Source organism: Rattus norvegicus, chromosome 6, assembly GCF_036323735.1.
Source record: "Rattus norvegicus strain BN/NHsdMcwi chromosome 6, GRCr8, whole genome shotgun sequence".
Classification (NCBI taxonomy): Eukaryota; Metazoa; Chordata; class Mammalia; order Rodentia; family Muridae; genus Rattus; species Rattus norvegicus.
Window position 1 is genome coordinate 51,034,278 of NC_086024.1, and position 18,460 is coordinate 51,052,737.

An 18,460-nucleotide genomic window follows, 5' to 3' on the forward strand; every position below is an offset into this window, starting at 1 on the left:
TACCCCACCAAGGGACAGTATTCCATAAATCTATTTGTGATAATCTTGTGCACTTCTGTTCACCCAACCCTGAGATGACGAGCATTTGTCATCCTTACTCTTTATAACACTGCTTGCTGTTTGCAGATCATGAATTAGCCGGTGTTATCATGTTATGAGGTCTAAGTCCCACCAATGGGACTTAATCAGATTATTTGAAGAAGAAACACCCATCCTTAAGCTGTGCTGCAGCTTCTGATAGCATGGAGGTCAGTTTTATTTATTTATTTTAGGTTTATTTAGAAGTGTTTTGCCTTGGAGGTGCTGCACATGTGAACATACCCACAGAATTCAGGAGAGCATCGGATCCCTCCAGAACTTATGGGTTATGCAGTTATGGGTGGTTGTGAACTACCAGGTGGCTGCAGGGAATTCAGGGTTCTCTGAAAGAGCAATAAATTCTCTTAATGACTGGAGCCATCTTTCCAGCTCCGTGACGGTTAGTTTTAACTACCATCTTAACATAGCCAGAATCACCTAGTATTAATGAGAAATGGTCTAGATTAGGTTGGCCTGTGGCCTGTCTATGGGGGGTTGTATCTAGATCACATTAATTAAAAAATAAATAATAGACAGGGGCTGAGCATTAGTAAACAACGCATGCATTCATTTCTCTCTGCTCTTGGCTGTGAACTAGCTGCTTCAAGCTCCTGCTCTGACAGTTCTGCTGCCCCCAATGATGGAACGGAACCTGAAATTGTGAGCCAAATAAACCCTTTCTGTCTGAAAGCTGCCTTTGTCAGAGTACTTTATCATAGCATCAGCAAGGAAAACAGGGTAGACACGTAATTGCTAAGGCTGTGGACATGCTTTTATCTGAGAGTGAAGACCCTTTCCTTCCTACTCCTCAATTCCACCTGAGCGGCCACGCCTTCCAGACAGCCCCGCCCTACACCCCGCCCACAACGGTTCCGGCTTGTTTAAGCCCCGTCCCCTTCAGCCAGTTCGTGGAAGCCGTCGCCGCCATGGTGCAGGCCTGGTATATGGACGAGTCCACGGCCGACCCGCGGATGCCCCACCGCGCACAGCCCGACCGCCCTGTGGGACTGGAGCAGCTGCGCACGCTCGGAGTGCTCTATTGGAAGGTACGAGTGCAGGCCGGAGCACCACGCGCCTGCGCACGCGTACGCCATGGGGGGCCGGGGGGGGGGAATCTAGGGCACTGCGCAAGCTCAGCACGGCCGCTGTTTCCAGAGATTTCTGTATCCACGGAGAAGACTGTAGACTGGTGGCGCCTGCTTTCCTCAATGGCACTCGCTCCAGCTCATAGCTAATGTTTGCAAAAGCACAGCCAGCTGCCAGTCACATGGTAATGTCACGGGCAACACAGTTCAAACACGAGAAAGCCGCAGAGAATCTGGGGTTGGTGAAGGGATAACTGGATCTAGCCTGTCCATATTGGTATGGTCAAAATGAAGTGCAAACCAACTGGCCGGAGCCATGTCTGAGGAGCGTTTGATGAATCCTTTGCAGAGTCATGCCCCTTAAAACCATGAAGGTCTGCCCACGACATTTTGTGCCCACAGCTGAAGCAACGACCAGGGGACCCTGCAGAGTCGATGTGTGGAGTAGCCACATGAAGGTGGGGGTGACACTCAAATCTACGTCTGCAAGGGATAGGGTATTTTTGGAGAAGAATCCGCGGTGTGCACGTAACGAAATCAAGGCTCTGCACTGGGACGGATGTGGCGATGCACTTTTGTCCTCTTGAATCAAAAGGTCACTCGTAGGATGCCAGCTCAGGCTTGAGTGGTTTAAAGAAAACGCAGCCTTCCAGTTTCTGAAAAGTCATCCTAGTGACTTCCCAAATTAGTGACTTTTAGTTAACTGAAGCCAAGTGACCTAATGCAAGCAGTGCCTCAGGGTTGTGGGGTTGGGATAGGGTGAGAGGGTGGGAGGTTTGCTCAGCAAGGCCTCTAGCATTCCTGCTGAGGAGTTAGTCTTTGCTCCCATGGCAGAAGTTGCTAGGGATAGGGGATAGAGCAGGGTGACAGAAAGGCCCCTCATGACTACAGAGTGTGAGGGAGAGAGAGAGAGCTTCTTTTGAAATACTGCCTTCATCCCTTCTTTCGGTTATCACGAATACCTTAGATTAGGCGTCAAACTCAGGACTTTGTGTATACACAGGATAATCCGTAAACAACAGAAACTGGCTGTACAGTCGAGACTGGAACCGGATAAAGTGTTTTCTGTGTCTGTGAAGACCCGCTCTGTAGCTAACTTCTCACAGAAGTCTTACACGGCTCCCCAGTGCAGCGAAGCCATTCCGCTCAATCAGGAGCGGTCGTGACGCTGCCAGGAGGCCCTCTTTTGTGTCATCCTGTGGGTGATAAAGTTTCCACACAGGGATAGGAAGAAGCACATTCAGCATTACGCTGCAGGGTTGTTGAAAATGTATACATTAGGTCTGGAGAGATGGCTCAGTGCTAAGAGCACAGGTTCCATTGCCACATCCGCTCGTAACTATCGAAGTCCAGTTCCAGGGGATCTCATGTTCTGTCCTGGCCTTTGTAGGCATTAGACACCAGAGTGGTGCCCAGACATGCATGCATGCTGCAAGATACACGCACATACATACACTATATTGATGCCTGTGTGTTGCTGTGCTGTTTCATGATAATAAAATGTATACTTCATTGTAAAACAAAGCTAAACGCCACTAAATTCGTTGCCAGTAGTTTCATGTAGGGTTCAAATTAGTTCTGCCAGGAGCATTGGAGATCCAGTCAGGAAGAGGGTGTCCTTAGCTTTGAACCTTAAAGAAGGTAGGATTGTGATAAATGAAAAATTGTGAGTGGCAACTTGAGATGTGGGACCTTGCCATGAAAGGGTATGCATATGCATTGTTTTTTTTTTCTTTTTTTGAGATGGATTTTTGATGTGTAGCCCAGGCTAGCTCCCAACTCATAAATCTCTTCTGTATTCTGAATAGCTGGAATTAGTCATGGGCCATACAACACCATTCAGTAATTTTTAAGAGTAGTGAATGGGGGTTGGGGATTTAGCTCAGTGGTAGAGTGCTTGCCTAGCAAGTGCAAGGCCCTGGGTTCAGTCCCCAGCTCCGAAAAAAACAAAAACAAAAACAAACAAACAAAACAAAAACAAAAACAAAAAAACAAGAGTAGTGAATGGTTCTTTTTAATTTAGAATCTAGATTTCTTTTGGAGTGGACAGATGGGGCAGAGAGAAGCAGAAAAGTCAAATGGAGTCAGAGGATTGCTGCTCTCTCAGTCCGTCTCAGTGAAATTGAGCTTGATCTGTGGGCCTGGGAAGCATGCTGACCACAGAGAGCCAAGTAAGACTTGCTGCATGGAAGATGGCAGAGTGCTCACACACACTGAGTGAGCTGTGTCTTGGCACCTGAAAATGAGGAGGACCCAGCAGGACAGCTGGCAGAAGCAGGCAAGACTTCAGCAGAACTGGAATTTCCACCTTGGCACTGTGAAAGTGGACAGTCCATCGGGAGAGGAGGTGAAGGGCCGTGCTTTGACTGGCAAACAATAACCAATGCTTTGTTAAGATGATCCAGCTACAGGTCTGGAAGGACCACGTTGTTATGCTTCTATCACATAGGGCTGGGGATCAGACCTAGAGCCTTGTGCACTACTAGGCAAGCACTATACCAGGGAGCTAGACTCCCAGCTCAGTTGCTGTACATCCTTGTGCTAAGGTGACCTCCACTTTGCTTAAACTTTTATAGCTAGATGCGGACAAGTATGAGAATGATCCAGAACTGGAACAGATTCGGAAAACAAGGAACTACTCATGGATGGATATCATCACCATATGCAAAGATTCACTTCCCAATTATGAGGAGAAGGTGGGTGAGCAGGCCCCGCTTGGAGAGAATCATTACCTTCTTGCCTGCTAACACAAGACTTCTTTTCAGTGTGGTTTTGGGACAGAGTGATGCTTTGTAATTGTCTTACTTAGATGAGGCTTCCTGCTGAATACATTCGCTCCAGCTCTTTTTGAACTCTGGCTGGCTGGTTCAACTCAGCTGTTCTGACTCAAAACTCTTCTAGCTGACCAATTCAAACTGGCATTTCTTGGCTTCAGACTGAAAAATCTCTGCTTGGTCTCTAAACTCTGGCCATCTGTTCTAATCTTCTGCAACCTATCTCTGCAAAACTGCCTCCTCCACAGTCACCGTGCACTGCTCTCTTAAGTCACCTCCTTCCTCTGCTGTTCTAGCGAGAGTTGGATGTGTCCTATCTCTGACTCATTCTGTGAAATCTTTCTCTGACTCCTCACTTTGTGTGCCTCTCAGATGTCATGTTCAAACATGTTGCTTCCTACTGTAAACTAACTTTCCTTTCATTGTTTGGGATTAAAGGTGTGGCTAAGGGCATGTTTGTAGTTCAGGTAGAGGGAGGGATTAAAAGTGTGTGATGTGTCTGCATTCCAGCTGGATCACACAGACCTAGGTCTTTGGATGTGATCCCCTACCAGAGCAGCCATGTTGCTGGATTAAAATTCCTTTGCAATGCTGTTCTCATAAAATGAGCTGGGTTGATTCCTTTTCTTCCAGCTCTTTTGAGGATCATGAATCTGGTGGTGGTGTGTCCCTGGGTGTGATAGATATACCAGTGACGCTTGGATTGGCTTGGGGTGTTCTTCATGGGATTCATAGCTCTGCATCTGGCTCTTCCTAGAGACTTGTTGTGGTTGTATGATACGTTTTCCTGTGAACTGAGGGGTGGTGTCTTCAGGGTGTGTACCTGACCACTTACCTCACTGGGACCATTCCTTTAGTGGCATAGTTATTTAGAATGGAGCATGGTCTCAGGTAGGTAAACTCGGCAACTGGTAGGTAAAGACAGGAGGATCAGAAGTTCAAGGTCATCTCAGCTACATAGCAAGGTCCGGGACAGCCTGGGCTACATGGGACCCTGTCTCAGTTTGCTCCCACCATTCCTACCATTTAGGTTCTGGGGATTAAATTTAAGACATCATCTTGGTGGTAGGTGCCTTTCCCTGGCTCAGCTCTTGATGCTTTTAATAACATGTATCATTCATTGTAGTCCAGCCGTAAGGGCTGTGTGACAGGTCTCCAGGAAACTCACAGGCTCCCCCTTGCACTAGATCAAGATGTTCTTTGAGGAACATCTGCATCTGGATGAGGAGATCCGCTACATCCTGGAGGGCAGCGGGTACTTCGATGTCAGGGACAAGGAGGACAAGTGGATCCGGATTTCTATGGAGAAGGGGGACATGATCACGCTTCCTGCCGGCATTTATCACCGCTTCACGCTGGACGAGAAGGTAAGAGTGTGCCATGCTATGGCCAGTGCATAGACATCACAGGTGACCGTGATGACCCACTGTGTCGTGTGAGGCTCATTGCCTAGGCACATGGCCAGTCAGCTCCTTCAGAGAGGGCCAGTGAAACCAGAAGAGCCTGTGGCTACAGAGCCTGGGAGCGAAGGGTCAGAATTTCACCTTTGCTCTTGTTGGACAGTGAGGCAGCATTCATCTGTGATGGCTTTGGTCATTCGGAAGTGAGCACAGGGATTAGTTCTTAGGGGGTCAGGATGATTTGGGTTAATCCTGACATATTTAAGTATCAGTTTTGGATTTTGAGACAGGGTTTCATGTATTCCAGGCTACATTCACTTTGTAGTTGAGGATGATTTTGAAATTCTGATCTTCCTGTCTTGACCTTCAATGCTGGGATTACAAGTGTTTACCACCAAACCTGATTTCTGTGGTGCTGGGTATGGAACCCAGGGCTTCATGTATCATGCTGGACAGACCGTCTTAACAACTGAGCTACATCCTCAGTCCAAGTTAATTATATATATATTATATATATATTATAGTACCCACATAATGAAGAGAGGGTGTTGGGTGTTGGATCTTCTGGAACTGGAGTTGTGATTGTGGGTCACCTGATGTGTGTTGTGCTGGGCCCTCTCCAAGAGCATATGCACTCTTAACCACTGAGCCATCTCTCTAGCCTTCCCCTGAACAGTAGATAAATGCACATGGCTTAAAGTTCAGATTTGGGAAGCCAGGTCTGGTGCCATATGCCTGTTATTTCAGCATTTAGGAGGTTTAGATGGGAAGATCAGCACTTCAAGGTCCCCTGTAGCTATATATCAAGTTTCAAGAATAGGCTGGGCTAGATGAGACCCTGTATCAAAAAGAAAAAATAAAATAAAAATTAAAAAATTATGAGATGGGTATAGGGTGTTTATCAATAGTGAGTGTCCTCTTTTCTGTTCCTCATGGCCCCAGTTTTATCCTTGAAGGGTGCCAGTGTCTATATTTTAATAGTTCCTTTAGAACAGTGGTTCTCACCCTTTCCAATGTGGGACCCTTTAATACAGTTGTGAAATGTTTTGCTATTTCATGACTGCAATTTTGCTACTATTATGAATTATAATGCAGTTTTCCAATATGCAGCATATCTGATGTGACCCCTAAAGGGGTTACGACCCACAGGTTGAGAACCATTGCTTTGGGGGTGTTTGTATATTCCCAAGTCACAATTCTTCCCTCCTTTTACCCAGGAGGCACTGGGCTGTACATGTTACTTTTTCTGCTTGGTGTGCCTGGGAGGTGCAGAAAGAGCCCGTCCTCTTGCTTACATTGCATTGTCAGACATGCCTGATCCTGATTTATTTAACTGTGATTTCTGCACTGTGTGGGGAATCCCTAGTGATATTCCTACTTTGCTCATGGCTGTCAGTAGTTCTGTAAGTAACATACATTTGTCATTTTTACCTGGGCATGTTTATTTGTAGGGCAAAGGTAAGTGCTGTGTGGAGACTGCATTTCCTGTTTAGACAAATGCTGACAAGTTATTCTCTTACCAACAAGCAGCAGGGCCTGGAGCTGGTCCCCAGGAGCACTGTAGGAGGGTGGTGGGTGGAGTCCAGACTTGTTTCTGCTCCAGTGTGGACTCTAAGCAGGAGCTGCAGATGCTTATGGTGACAAAGCTGAGCCCTAAGTAGGTGAGACAGCTTCAGGGGTTCCCACATAGATGAGTAGAAGTGTCCAATGTGATGTGGGGCTTGTTTTCTAGAACTACGTGAAGGCCATGCGGCTGTTTGTTGGAGAACCTGTATGGACACCATACAACCGGCCAGCTGACCATTTTGATGCCCGGGTACAGTACGTGAAGTTTTTGGAAGGAACAGCATAGCAGTGCTCCTCAAAGTGAAAGCCGCACTGTGTGAATCTCCTGCTGTGGTAACCGATTGGAAAATTCTCACCTCTCTGCTCTTATATGGACTGGAGGCTAGGCTAGCTGTCTTTGGTAAGATTGTTAGATCAGAGTCTTTTAAATAAAAGCACCTGTAAAAGTGATTTTTACATGGAAGCCACGAGAATGTGAATAAGTGATATTAATTTTCTCTGTCAAGTCTTAGAGGTATGGCAGCCCTGGGTATATGTATATTCATGCATAGCCAATCTTCATCTTCCAGAAGGTCCTTCTGTAGGTGTCAGTTGGGGGGGGGGGTTGAAACTGCTCTCTGGAAGAGGGCAGTTATACCCAGAACAACTAACCAGATGATGTTTTCCTCCCTCTCTGATATTTGGGTGGGGAAGTGGGGTTGTTGTTCCTCTTTCTTCAAACTAAATTACTTTAATTGTATGCTCACAGCTAAGCTGTATTGTACTTATGTGTACATACAGTATTTTTCTTGGTTCATTAAAGCCTCCAATTTAGATTTTTACATGATTTTATATGTATGTACATGATTAATTTCTATATCAAGGTAGATATTTTCAGTGTAGCTTTGGGTCCTTTTACAATCAAGATTCAAAAGAAGTAATAATAAAATAATGATTTTTCTACATTAGCACTTTGGGGTACCTAGTGTAGATGTAGAGATCTAACCTAGCAAATGCAAGGCCTCAGGCATGAGCCCCAGCACAACAAATAAAGAATAATAACCCTGAAATATGTTTATGTGTAATGTGTTGCAGTTACAGAAAACCCCAATAATTTGTGCTGTAGGAGATGACTGTAGGCCGTTCTCTGAGTGGCCACTCTCGATGTGAAGATGTCCATTACCCTTGATCACTGTGATGGTTTGGGGACTTGCTTTCCCTACAAAGGCAGGGAAGCTTGAGCCATGGGGGGCGGGGGGTGACTGAAGTTGCCTTAGCCTTAGAACTCAGATGTGTATAGGTACATCCTAGCTTCTCTCCCTCTAGAATTACAGTCAGTAAGGACCGATCTGGTAGCTTTTGTCAACCTAGTATTTTTGGTGGGTTTGTTATTTGTTTTTTCTTTTTCTTTTTTTTTTTTTTTTTTTTTCCGGAGCTGGGGACCGAACCCAGGGCCTTGCGCTTCCTAGGTAAGTGCTCTACCACTGAGCTAAATCCCCAGCCCTTGTTATTTGTTTTTAAGAGTGTCTTACTCTGTAGCAGTGGCTGGCCTGGAACTTGATATGTAGATCAAGCTGGCCTTGAACTCTGATATTCCCCTGCAACTGCCTCTAGAGTGTAAGCCAGTCTGGCCCTGAATTCCGAGATCCTCCTGCTTCTGCCTCCTGAGTGCTGAGATTAAAGTTGTGTGACACCATGCCCAGGTTTAATTTTTTAAAAAGTTCCTTTTGTGTTTGGGTGTTCTGCCTGCTTGTATGTATGTGCACTAGATGTATGCGTGGTGTCTGCCAGAAGGCAGAAGAGGGTGTCGGATCCCCTGGGACTGGAATTATGTTACAGATGATGGTCAGCTGTCATGTGGAAGTCGGGATTTGAACTTACACTGAGGTCAGACAGAGCCAAGCCCTCCGTGTCCTCTGCAAGAGCAGCAAGCGCTCTTAACTGCCGAGCTGTCTCTCACGCCACATTTTGTTGTTTGTGATAGGGTCTCTCGTACCCCAGGTTGGTGTCAAAGTCTTTAAATTGAGGGTGATGTTGATAAGGTAGGGGTGATCTCCCAGTCCTAGTCTTTATTGTACTTCCTGAGTGTAGGTATCACAGGTATTGGCCACTGTACGTGGTTTATACAGTGTTGGGGATGGAACCCACGGCTTCACACATGCTAGGCAAGTACTGCACCAGCCAAGCTTCCGGTCAGGCTGGGCTTGACCTCCTTCTGCCCGTGTCTCCTGAGTTCTGATTACAGATGTTTGCCACCACTTGCTTTGCTTTTGTTCTTTGTGCCTCCTATTTTAACTGTCCACTGCGAATGGCCTTGTTCCTGTTGATGACTGAATATGCCTTCCAGCATGTTCTTCATGCTGATAGGTCTTGGGTGTGAGTCCCAACCTCACAGATTGAGGGAAGATTGAGGAAGGTGTCTGTCTTAGGGTTTCCATTGCTATGAAGAGATACCATGACCAAGGCAACTCTTAGAAAATATTTAATTGGGGCTGGCTTAAAGTGCCAGAGGTTCAGTTCATCATTGTCATGGTGAGAAGCATGGTAGCACCCAGGCAGATGCGGGGCTTAGAGGAGGCTAAAGTTCTCCATATTGATCCAAAGGCAGCCAAGAGAAGACTGTTCTTCCACACTGGGTGAAGCTTGAGCATAAGACCCTAAAGCCCACCCCTCCAACAAGGCCACACCTATTCCAACAAGGCCACACCTCCTAATAATGTCACTCTCTGTGGGCCAAGCATACATGAGTCTATGGTGGCCAAACCTATTCAAAGCACCAATGAAGGCAACAGAATTCTGTCACTATACCTAAGTAAGGTAACAGTTTTTTAGCTCTTTCAGAGTATTCATACTTTTTGTTTTGTTTTTTGAGACTCTGTGTGTGAGCTGGGGTGGGGGGAGGGAGAGGAAAGAGAATGTGTGTATGTCCCATGGTACCCAAGTGGTACTCAGATGACAACTTGAGGGAGTTGACTCCTTACCATGCATCTGAGTGGTGATTGAAATTAGGTCATTAGGTTTGATGGGAGGCCTTTTTTTTTTTTTTTCTTTTTTGAGTCTCACTATATAGTGCTCTGGATGGCCTAGAACGTAGACTAGGTTAGCCTCAAATGCAAAGGATCTACTGCCTCTGCCTTCTGAGTACTGGGATTATAGGCAAGAGCCTCCACACTGGACCCTAGAGTAAGTTTTTAAAGTTAAACCTGGAGTCCTGGGCTTGTGTGATTCCCCTGCCTCTTGTCTCTTGAATAGCTGGGATGCAGGTAGACTATCACTTTGGTTCTGGGTTGATAAACATGGCAGGTGGGTAGACCATCAGAACCAGTGAGGGTATGTAGGCTAGGGATAAGATTTATCATTGCATCTTCAGACCCCACTTCTGATTCAATGGCCTCTGGCTCAATTTGTACAGATTGCATCTAATTCTGGAGGAGGAAAGCCATTTCTCATGGTGGGGGTGTTTTTCTGAATTACACAGTGAGGCTCACAGCTACAGACACATGCTTTTCTCTCGATTTCTCGGGTTTGGTGCTGTGTTAGAACCCATTAGGCTCCCGATTTCCTTAATGTATCTTGGCATCTGAAGCGGAGTCTTTTGCTTATGCTGGGCTGGAGGGACTGCAAAGATCCAGGACTCTTTTATTGCCCTGGGGGCTCCAGTGGGTTGGTGCTGGGCTGATCACACACTGGGGAAAAAGTGTGAGTCTCACGTAGTGGACATGGAAAGCAGGAGGGTAGATAGGTGAAGAGTACTGGGGCCACAGGAGCGGGTGGGTTCATGGTGGGGTGGGTGGCTGGGTGGGTGGGGAGTGGCTGGCTGGTGGTGGGTGGATAGATGGATGTACTGAATTGATGAGTGGGAGGGTAGGAAGATGGGTTATACTGATGAGTGGGTGGATGGATGGAGTGGGTGAATAGGAAGATGGGTTGAGTTGATGAGTGGGCGGGTGGAGGGTGATGAATATGATTCTTGTTCAAATGTGTGAGCCGGAACAATCATTTTTTCCTGAAAACTGTTTTCCTTTGGAAAGTATACTATGTAAAAGGTTTCAAAAACCTCAAATAATCTTATAGCTTATATAATACATACACCAGCACCTTGAAGATGGCCAGATGAAAGAGGAAAGTCATACAGTACTGATCTGATTCTAATGCTTTTTCCTCTGGTTGCTCAGGAGCCTCTGGAATCTTCCAGTGAGCTGCAGGATTGCATATTTGTTTTAGAATGTAACTCCCTAAACTCCCCAAGCAACAACAAAAATAAGACAAAATGCTATAGATTTTGCTTAGGTCTCTTCCCTCTGAGTAGAGCCTGAGTCATTGGTATCTTAACTAAGAGTTCTTTTTGAGGTAGGTTTCCTGTTCTGTAGCTTCAGGGTGCTGTGGGCAGGCTGTGAAGTCTGGCGGCTTCTTGTGGACAAGCTGTGTGGCACTGGCCTTGCTCTTTGAGGGTAAGGAGAGTGGAAGCTGGAGGCTCTTGGGCATTGCATGTGGATGGCACTGGATGCCCTGAAATCTGCAGGTGTCTATGGGTCAGTGAGGTCAAGGGTAGTCTGCATGCTGTTTGGTAGAGACACCTCTGAAGGGAACCCATCTGGAGGTATCCAGCTTACCTGTAGCAGGTATCCTACAGCCCTGCTGTAGGTCACAGCCAATAAATCCAGCTCTTCCCATTAGCCCTTGTTAAACCTGGAATGTGCTATATCCCAAGAGTCTCCTGTATGGAAGACTTGATCCCTAGTCGTACTGTTGAGTAATTTACTCAGATGGGCTCTAGCCACACTAGGGAATTAACGATCATTGATAGTTTCTAGCATGGAGACCGAATTCGTATCCTTGCACATGCTAGGACTAGTCTGCCTCTGAGCGATATACCCAACTTACTGCTGTCCCTTGTTTCAATGGGTTAAATGTGCTTGTCTGCGGCAGCTGTTACAGAAAGCGCTCCTGCCCAAGTCCACACACCTGTCTGGCAGACAGATCGATGCGATCAGCAATTGGCCTTGCCACCTATACATCTTTCAGCCTGGCCAGTCAGTCATTAATCCTGATGGCTCCCAGACGCCCTGGCATAATTGTTGCTTCTCCAGGAGAACAAAGGAGGCTCATTATCTAAGAACACAGGGATGCCAGCAGGGCCAGGGCCAGGGCCACTTTCAGAGGCCTGTCTTCTACTTCCATCTCTCCCCCAGAGCAGGACTTCGGACCACACAGAGACATCATCTAGGACAGTGATACTAGTGTCTGTGTTGGCTTCTCCACTCCATGATTACTGTGAACTCGCAGATTCATTCATGCCCGAGATGGACATTCACAAGCTTCCAGAGCTGTGAATGGTAAGAGCCTTGCAGCCAGGTTCCAGGTAGGAACAGGATGGACAGTAGGACAGATCTTGTGGGATAGCATAGCCAGGTACACCCTTGAGTAGGTGCAGCCTTGCTCCTCCTAGGTGCTCAGTGGATTATGTGCTGACATACCAGAAGTGAGGTAGCTGCTCTGCAGAGCAGGGCATCTTGGGCTGTTAACAGAAACACCAGACAGGGAGACTCGTGACATCACTGGAGGCTGGGTATCTCGAGCTTGAGATCAACATTCCCGTCACAGGGTTGGGCCTCCTGGGATCACCTTACTACTATGTCCTCCAATGTATGTCAGTGCTTCAGCCTTATACAGGGTCTTAATTCTAATTAGGCCTGTCCTAGCTCCAAATCCAGTCATACTGGGCAACAAGAACTTCAATATATGGATATTGTGGATATTTTAGTTCTAACAATGCAAAGTCCAGCAGACCAAGGGTTGATGGCCCATGTGGTTGGGACAGTAGGGAGGGAATAGGCCTTGGTAGAAGCAGACTGTGTAGGCCTCATAATTTGCTATGCAGTAGGGGCTCCAAGGTAGAACCTGGGGAGCTCAGGGAGAGAGGAGGCAGTTTAACAAAGCAGTGGGTAGGGACAGAACCAGTTATGAAGTGGTCCAAGCTGGGTGTGGTAGCACATATATGTAATGCTAGCACTCCGGAGGCTGAGGCAGGAGGACCCAGTGTTCCATGTGGGTCTGCTTTACCTACATAGGGAAAGACTGTCTCAAACACAACAAAATAAATGGTTATGCTCACTGCAGGGGATGTGGTGTTCTTTCCAGTCACCTCATTGGTTGGTTGTCAACTTGACAAACCCAGACTTTCCTGGGAAGAGGGAATCTTAACTGAGAACATATTTTTAGGTGAGTCTGCAGGGTATTTTCTTGATTAACAATTGATGTGGGAGGGCTCAGCTCACTGTGGGTGGGGCTACCCATGGGCCTGTGGTCCTATATGGTACAAAAAAGCGGGATGAGCAAGTCAGTACATCAATGTTCCTTCGTGGCTTTTGCTTCAGTTACTGTCCCTAGGTTTCTGCCCTGACTTCCTTTCATGATTAATTGACTGCAATCCTGGAGATGAAGTAAACCCATACCTTCCCCAGGATTCTGGTGTTTATCACGGCCATAGAAACCTACGTCACACAGGCTTCCCTTTTCATGTGTGCTCTGTTTTACATTAGATGAGTGTCCACAGGCCAGTCAGAACTTTGACCTGTCTGCACATTCTGTAGCTTAGGTACCCAACAGCATGTGGCAAGGATGGTGTGCAGCACATGAAGGTTTTGGTATTGGCTCTGCTAAACCCAGACCTTGGTGAGCACCAGACTGAGTGTTCGCTCCCAGTGGGCTTCCTAATGGTGGGTTCCATAGGAAAGGCTGGTCATCCCTTCTGTGGCCTGTTACTCACCAGTGTGACTGGACAGAGCTTCATGGATGTGTTGCTGTTCAAATGGGTCCAAGACCTGCAGGGATTAACCTCTAGGAGGGGAAAAAGAAGGAAAGGAGAGTGCTTCTGAGGGACTGTGGCAGTTTATGACTGATTAGAACAAAAATGGCTGTTTAAAAATTGGCAGAGTGAACCTACTGAAACAGCCTGTCATTTCTGGTGCCAGAGTGATGTTAGCTTGGATTGCCAGGGTAACTGGGGTTCCCTTGTGTGAGGGAGCCTTAATTTGTTTTAGCTGTCCCGATCCTAAGAGTGATGTGTATACCAGCATCTGCCCTGATTTAGTCAGAAGCCCCATACTGAGCCAGATGCTGAAGAGAAAGGCAGGGAGAACCTGGAGGCTGCCCATTGTCTAGGTCCAGTTTGTGATGTCAGCTGTGGGCAGCTCTAACACAGAGGCTCAAAGCTGACCCATAGAATGGCCAAAATCTTGGGCCATGATTTCAGGACTACACCAAAGTCTCCTACTCTCTCTGCCCTTGCCTCTCAGTGGGTGGATGAAGAGGAGCGACTCCCACAGTTGCTCAGATTTGAATGCTTCGTGACCAGGAAGAGGTACTATTTGAGGATTAGGTGTGGCCTTGGAGGAAATGTGTCACTGGGAGTGAGCTTTGAGGTTCAAAAGCTCAAGCCATGCCCAGTGACTCTTTTTCCTTGAAGAGTTCTCCGCTCCTTCTCTAGCACCACGTCATGTTTCCCCCATGACGATAACTGACTAACTCTCTGACACTAAGCCAGCCCCAGGTAATGTTCATAAGCGTTGCTGTGGTCAGTACCTCTTCACAGCCACAGAACACTAAGACAATGGGGAATGCAGGCTGGGAGAGGACTGGGTCACCCTTACCTGCAGACGTGAGACCGTAACTTAGGATGCTGTTTCTGTTGCCGGGACACCCAGTGGCTCCTGGCATGCTGTCTGTTGATGTGCCTGAGAGGATCAGGATGAATCTGCCAGAATGGCCAGAGCCAACGACCCTTGTGGCTTAGCTCTCACATCCCTGGCCTGTCAGTACAGACGGGTTGTTCGGCCTCAGCCCCTTGGGCTGGTTTCTGGTATGCACGGCTGTGAACAGCTGTCTTTTGCCCTTGTGGCAGTGACAGTGCACTTGGCACTACCTCCCACCCACATGCCACACTCCTAGTACACAGGGTCAGAAGAGAGGGCTCAGGGGTAAGACTGCTTGCTGATCTAGAAAAGGGCCAGAGTTTGGTTCCTAGAACCTGTATCGTGCTGCTCACAACCACCTTAACTCCAGCTCTAGGGGATCCAGTGCTTTCTTCTGGCTTCTGAGTGGATTCCAAGTGTGCTCCCCTGGAGGGAACTCATGTTTGGAGCTGAAAAGCAGGGCAGGTCACAGGCACAGAGGGTGACCACTGCTCTGATTTTGTGATGGGCCTGTACAACTGCCCTCTGAAGTGTGTTTATTCCAAAGATGACTGGTGAGCTCCAGCCAGACAAGCTCCTGAGAGACTTGCTGAGGCACAGTGGAACAACATCCAGTCATAAACCAACATCCACAGAGCCCTGGAAAGCTCAAGAAACACCAGGAAAGGGGTGTGGAAAGAATGAGAGTTGGTAAAGGGGTGGAGCACTGTGTAGCCACTTCCTCTGTACTCCAGCTTCCTAGAGGAAGCTCCCGTGTAACTTGCTGTGCTCGGAGGCCCCTCCTCAAGGTTACACAGCAGCAACAACAGCTGGAACAGGGGGCTGGCCAGCTGGGCTGCCTCTAAGTTATGCAGGGGCTCCAGAGATGCAGCTTTTGACAGTCACTACTGGGGAGTGAGGGTGGGGGTGGGTGGGCTTTTTAGCATCTTTGGGTATCCATGCTCCTGTGAGTGAGCCCCCAAAATTCACCCATTCTATAAGTTAAGTCTCAGGTAAGACCATTTGGAAATAAATCCCCAGGAAATAACACCAAGGACTCTCCACTTTATTCAGAAATGAAGAGACAGTAGTTTTGTTGTGTGCCACAGACATTTTGTTTATGTTGTTATGGTGGAGCCCAGGCTCTCAGCATGCGAGGCACAAATTGTGCCCTGCTGCATCCCACAGTTGTGTATCCTGCCTTTAAAATGAGTGTTTATGAGTCACATGAACTAGGAAAGCTGGGTACCCCAAACCATCTTCAGGTCCTTCACATTTTGCAAAGTAGACAAAGCGTACAAGTGTTGCGCCGCTCTGCCTTCCAGGCACACAGAACACATAGATGCTGTGCCAGCCTGTGACACTTCTTGCCCAGCTGTGTTCTGAGTGAGCTGAGTAGGCAGCGTGATGCTTTGGTTTAGGATATGGAGGAAGGAAGAAAATGATAGTGAGAACAGGCAATATTATATATATACCAGCCAAGTATTCAGAAGTGACAAAGGAGCAGTTAACGTCCATGAACAAACCAAAGAACCCAGGTTCTTGTGTTTCCTGTTCTGAATGCCAGGCATATAGCCCACCTCCACCAACGGGCAGTGTTGTGGAACTGCATGGTAGGCCGGTCAGTGGGTCTGAGACTAGCCCAGCCTAAGGCATGTTCCTGCACACCCATCAAGTGCTTTTACTGATCCACCTTCTCAAGTGTCTACAGAGTACAGAGACCTGGAGGGAACTAGGCCAGCTTCAGGCACTGCGTGTTGAAGCTGTCCCCTTCTTTGCTGGCAACGGCCTCAAGTAGGCTCTGCTTCTTCTGCATGCTCCTTGAGGACTCCAGCTCATACATGGTGGTCAGGTTGAAGAGCACGCTCTCGTGCAGGTAGTGCCTGGGGTCCTGCTGCACCATGGCCTCCAGCTGCCGCAGGGAGTCCTTGAGCTTCCCCAGGTAAAGCAGACACACAGCAGCATTGTTGTTGGCCTGGAGCAAAGGACATGGGCTCAGGGTGCCACAGACACAAGCCTGCCTGCTCTCTGTCCCTGGTCCCCATGTTTCACCAGACCCTTTGCAGACCTCTTTAGCTGCTGCAGACCAGGCCAGGCCAGGCCAGAGCAGGAATCTGGGTTTACTGGTCTGCAAAAGGTAGAGGGGCCTGTGGGTACCCAGTCTGCATGTCTTACCACTGCATTTGTCGGGTCCATCCTCAAAATCTCTGTGAAGAACTTGTGAGCTTCTGCAAAGTTATTCTGGCCAAGGTACAGAAAGGCTCTGCAATGTACACAACAGATAAAGCAGTGAGCACAGGAACGCCAAGGGTACCCAGCAGCCAGGATAAGGTTCACCATGCACCATGGACATTCAGGCACGTACATCAGAGTGAGTCGTGTGCTCTCAGATGGAGCCAATGGCTTTATTGCTGACTGAAACATCAGAGTCACTGGCAAGTCTGCCATTTAGGTTCCAGTCCAGACACAGGTTACTTCCTCCAACCAAGGTTACTTCCTGTCTTATAAACTGACCCCTGTACCATGTTCACTTTCTGGTGTGGTTAGAGCGGGTAGCAAGTTTGTCCTGATGGCCACACATTCATGATCTTGAGATATGCGACCCAGGAAAGCTAATCGGAGACCAGCACTACCGGGAGCCCCTGACGGCGGGTCTGACATCCTGGTGTACGTCTATACTGAAAACGAGCTCATGCTCTGAAGATTGCGTCTTAGGCGTGAGGAGTAGGGCTGTGATTCTAGAAGAACAGCATGCTCCCTGGCCTGAGGGTCTGGGTCTCAGACTTGAGGACAGGGACAGTCAGACAAACTGTGGGCCAATGAGACGGCTCAGCAGGTTGGGTCTCCTGCTGTCCCTGGAACCCTGAGTTCAGCTGCTGGAGCTCATGCATGTCGGACCGTGTCGGAGCCAACTCTCCACAGTGGTCGTGTGAGCTCAGCATGCATGTTTATATGCACACACACAAATAATTCGAAGATATTTACCTGTTCATTAAAACCATTATTTTACCCTGTAGTCCATCCAACTTCTGAGTTACTTTCTCAACGTCTTGAAAATATTTTTCAGCTGTTTTTATGTCTCCAATCTGCTTTAACAAAGTTATTCAGTCAGTTTAGCTAGCAGGTTAAAAGAGATGTCAATGTAAAATCACAGTTGTTTCCAGTATCATATCCGAATAGGAAGTGCCTTGTGTGTCATACGGGAGGTCCCAGAGCCCACCCGGTGAGCAGGAGACATTTAAGGACCCACCCAAAGTACCTGGTGCTTCTGTCTCTGACAGGGAATTATGTTAACATGAATGCCTGGCTCAAGTCTTACAACTTAGTGGCTGTGCCCCCAAGTATAAACTCCGGTGTGGTGCTCAGTAAAAACAAACTCTGATAAACCACAACAGGCCTGAGTCAATTTCTGAGACGTTTCTGGCTGAGGTCAGAGTAGATACCACCAGCTTGCTAACTTCAAAGTAATACTTCGACCAAATAAATACAGAATCCTACTATAAAAATAAGTGAACAGACCTACTGCTATCCTTCGTGAGGATACCAGGGCCCCTTGGGATAGGCACCCAGGGAGATGAAGGGAACTTCTACTCTGAGGTAAGTGAAGTTGGACTCTTACAACTCTATCAGTGATGGGGAAGTGTCAGGAAGACATGGAGCCGAGTGAGATGGGTGTCTGTGCTCTTCTGCTGCCTTAAGAGTAGGGAGGGAACCCAGTGCTCTAAGTTAGGCTTGCAATGAGAAGTGGAAGACAAAGAGTCCTGTTATACAGCAACTTCACACACCAGTAGAGGCTGACCAATGACCCATGTGTTTACGGCCTGCCTGAAGGACACCTTAACAAAAGTCACACAAAATACCATCTTTTGATCGTATTGTACCTTATAATAAGCACCCCATTTACC

The 18,460-nt window shown here is 47.6% G+C and overlaps 2 protein-coding genes across 4 annotated transcripts in view; one reads left to right on the top strand and one right to left on the bottom strand.

Annotated features, from left to right (window-relative positions):
• The first annotated feature begins 989 nt into the window (after positions 1-989).
• Adi1 (acireductone dioxygenase 1) lies at positions 990-7,952 on the top strand. Its single transcript, NM_199097.2, has 4 exons — positions 990-1,124; positions 3,740-3,859; positions 5,125-5,304; positions 7,070-7,952. The coding sequence occupies exons 1-4, from the start codon at positions 1,005-1,007 to the stop codon at positions 7,187-7,189; spliced, it is 540 nt and encodes a 179-aa protein (NP_954528.2). The 5' UTR covers positions 990-1,004; the 3' UTR covers positions 7,190-7,952.
• Positions 7,953-15,600: 7,648 nt separating this feature from the next.
• The window catches only part of Trappc12 (trafficking protein particle complex subunit 12), a 65,466-nt gene continuing 62,606 nt past the window's right edge, over positions 15,601-18,460 (bottom strand). For all 3 annotated transcript variants that reach the window (XM_006239964.4, XM_063261896.1, NM_001398781.1), the window contains exons 10-12: positions 17,541-17,641; positions 16,731-16,818; positions 15,601-16,530 (exon numbers count right to left, since the gene is read on the bottom strand). In XM_006239964.4, coding sequence (XP_006240026.1) covers positions 16,288-16,530; positions 16,731-16,818; positions 17,541-17,641 — 432 coding nt within the window. In that variant the 3' untranslated portion in view covers positions 15,601-16,287. The remainder of the gene's footprint in view (positions 16,531-16,730; positions 16,819-17,540; positions 17,642-18,460) is intronic.

Coding starts and splice junctions, on each gene's coding strand:
- Adi1 (NM_199097.2), top strand. CDS start 1,005: ATGGTGCAGGCCTGGTATATGGACGAGTCCACGGCCGACCCGCGGATG. Junction 1,125..3,739: donor TCGGAGTGCTCTATTGGAAG/GTACGAGTGCAG, acceptor AAACTTTTATAG/CTAGATGCGGACAAGTATGA. Junction 5,305..7,069: donor GCTTCACGCTGGACGAGAAG/GTAAGAGTGTGC, acceptor CTTGTTTTCTAG/AACTACGTGAAGGCCATGCG.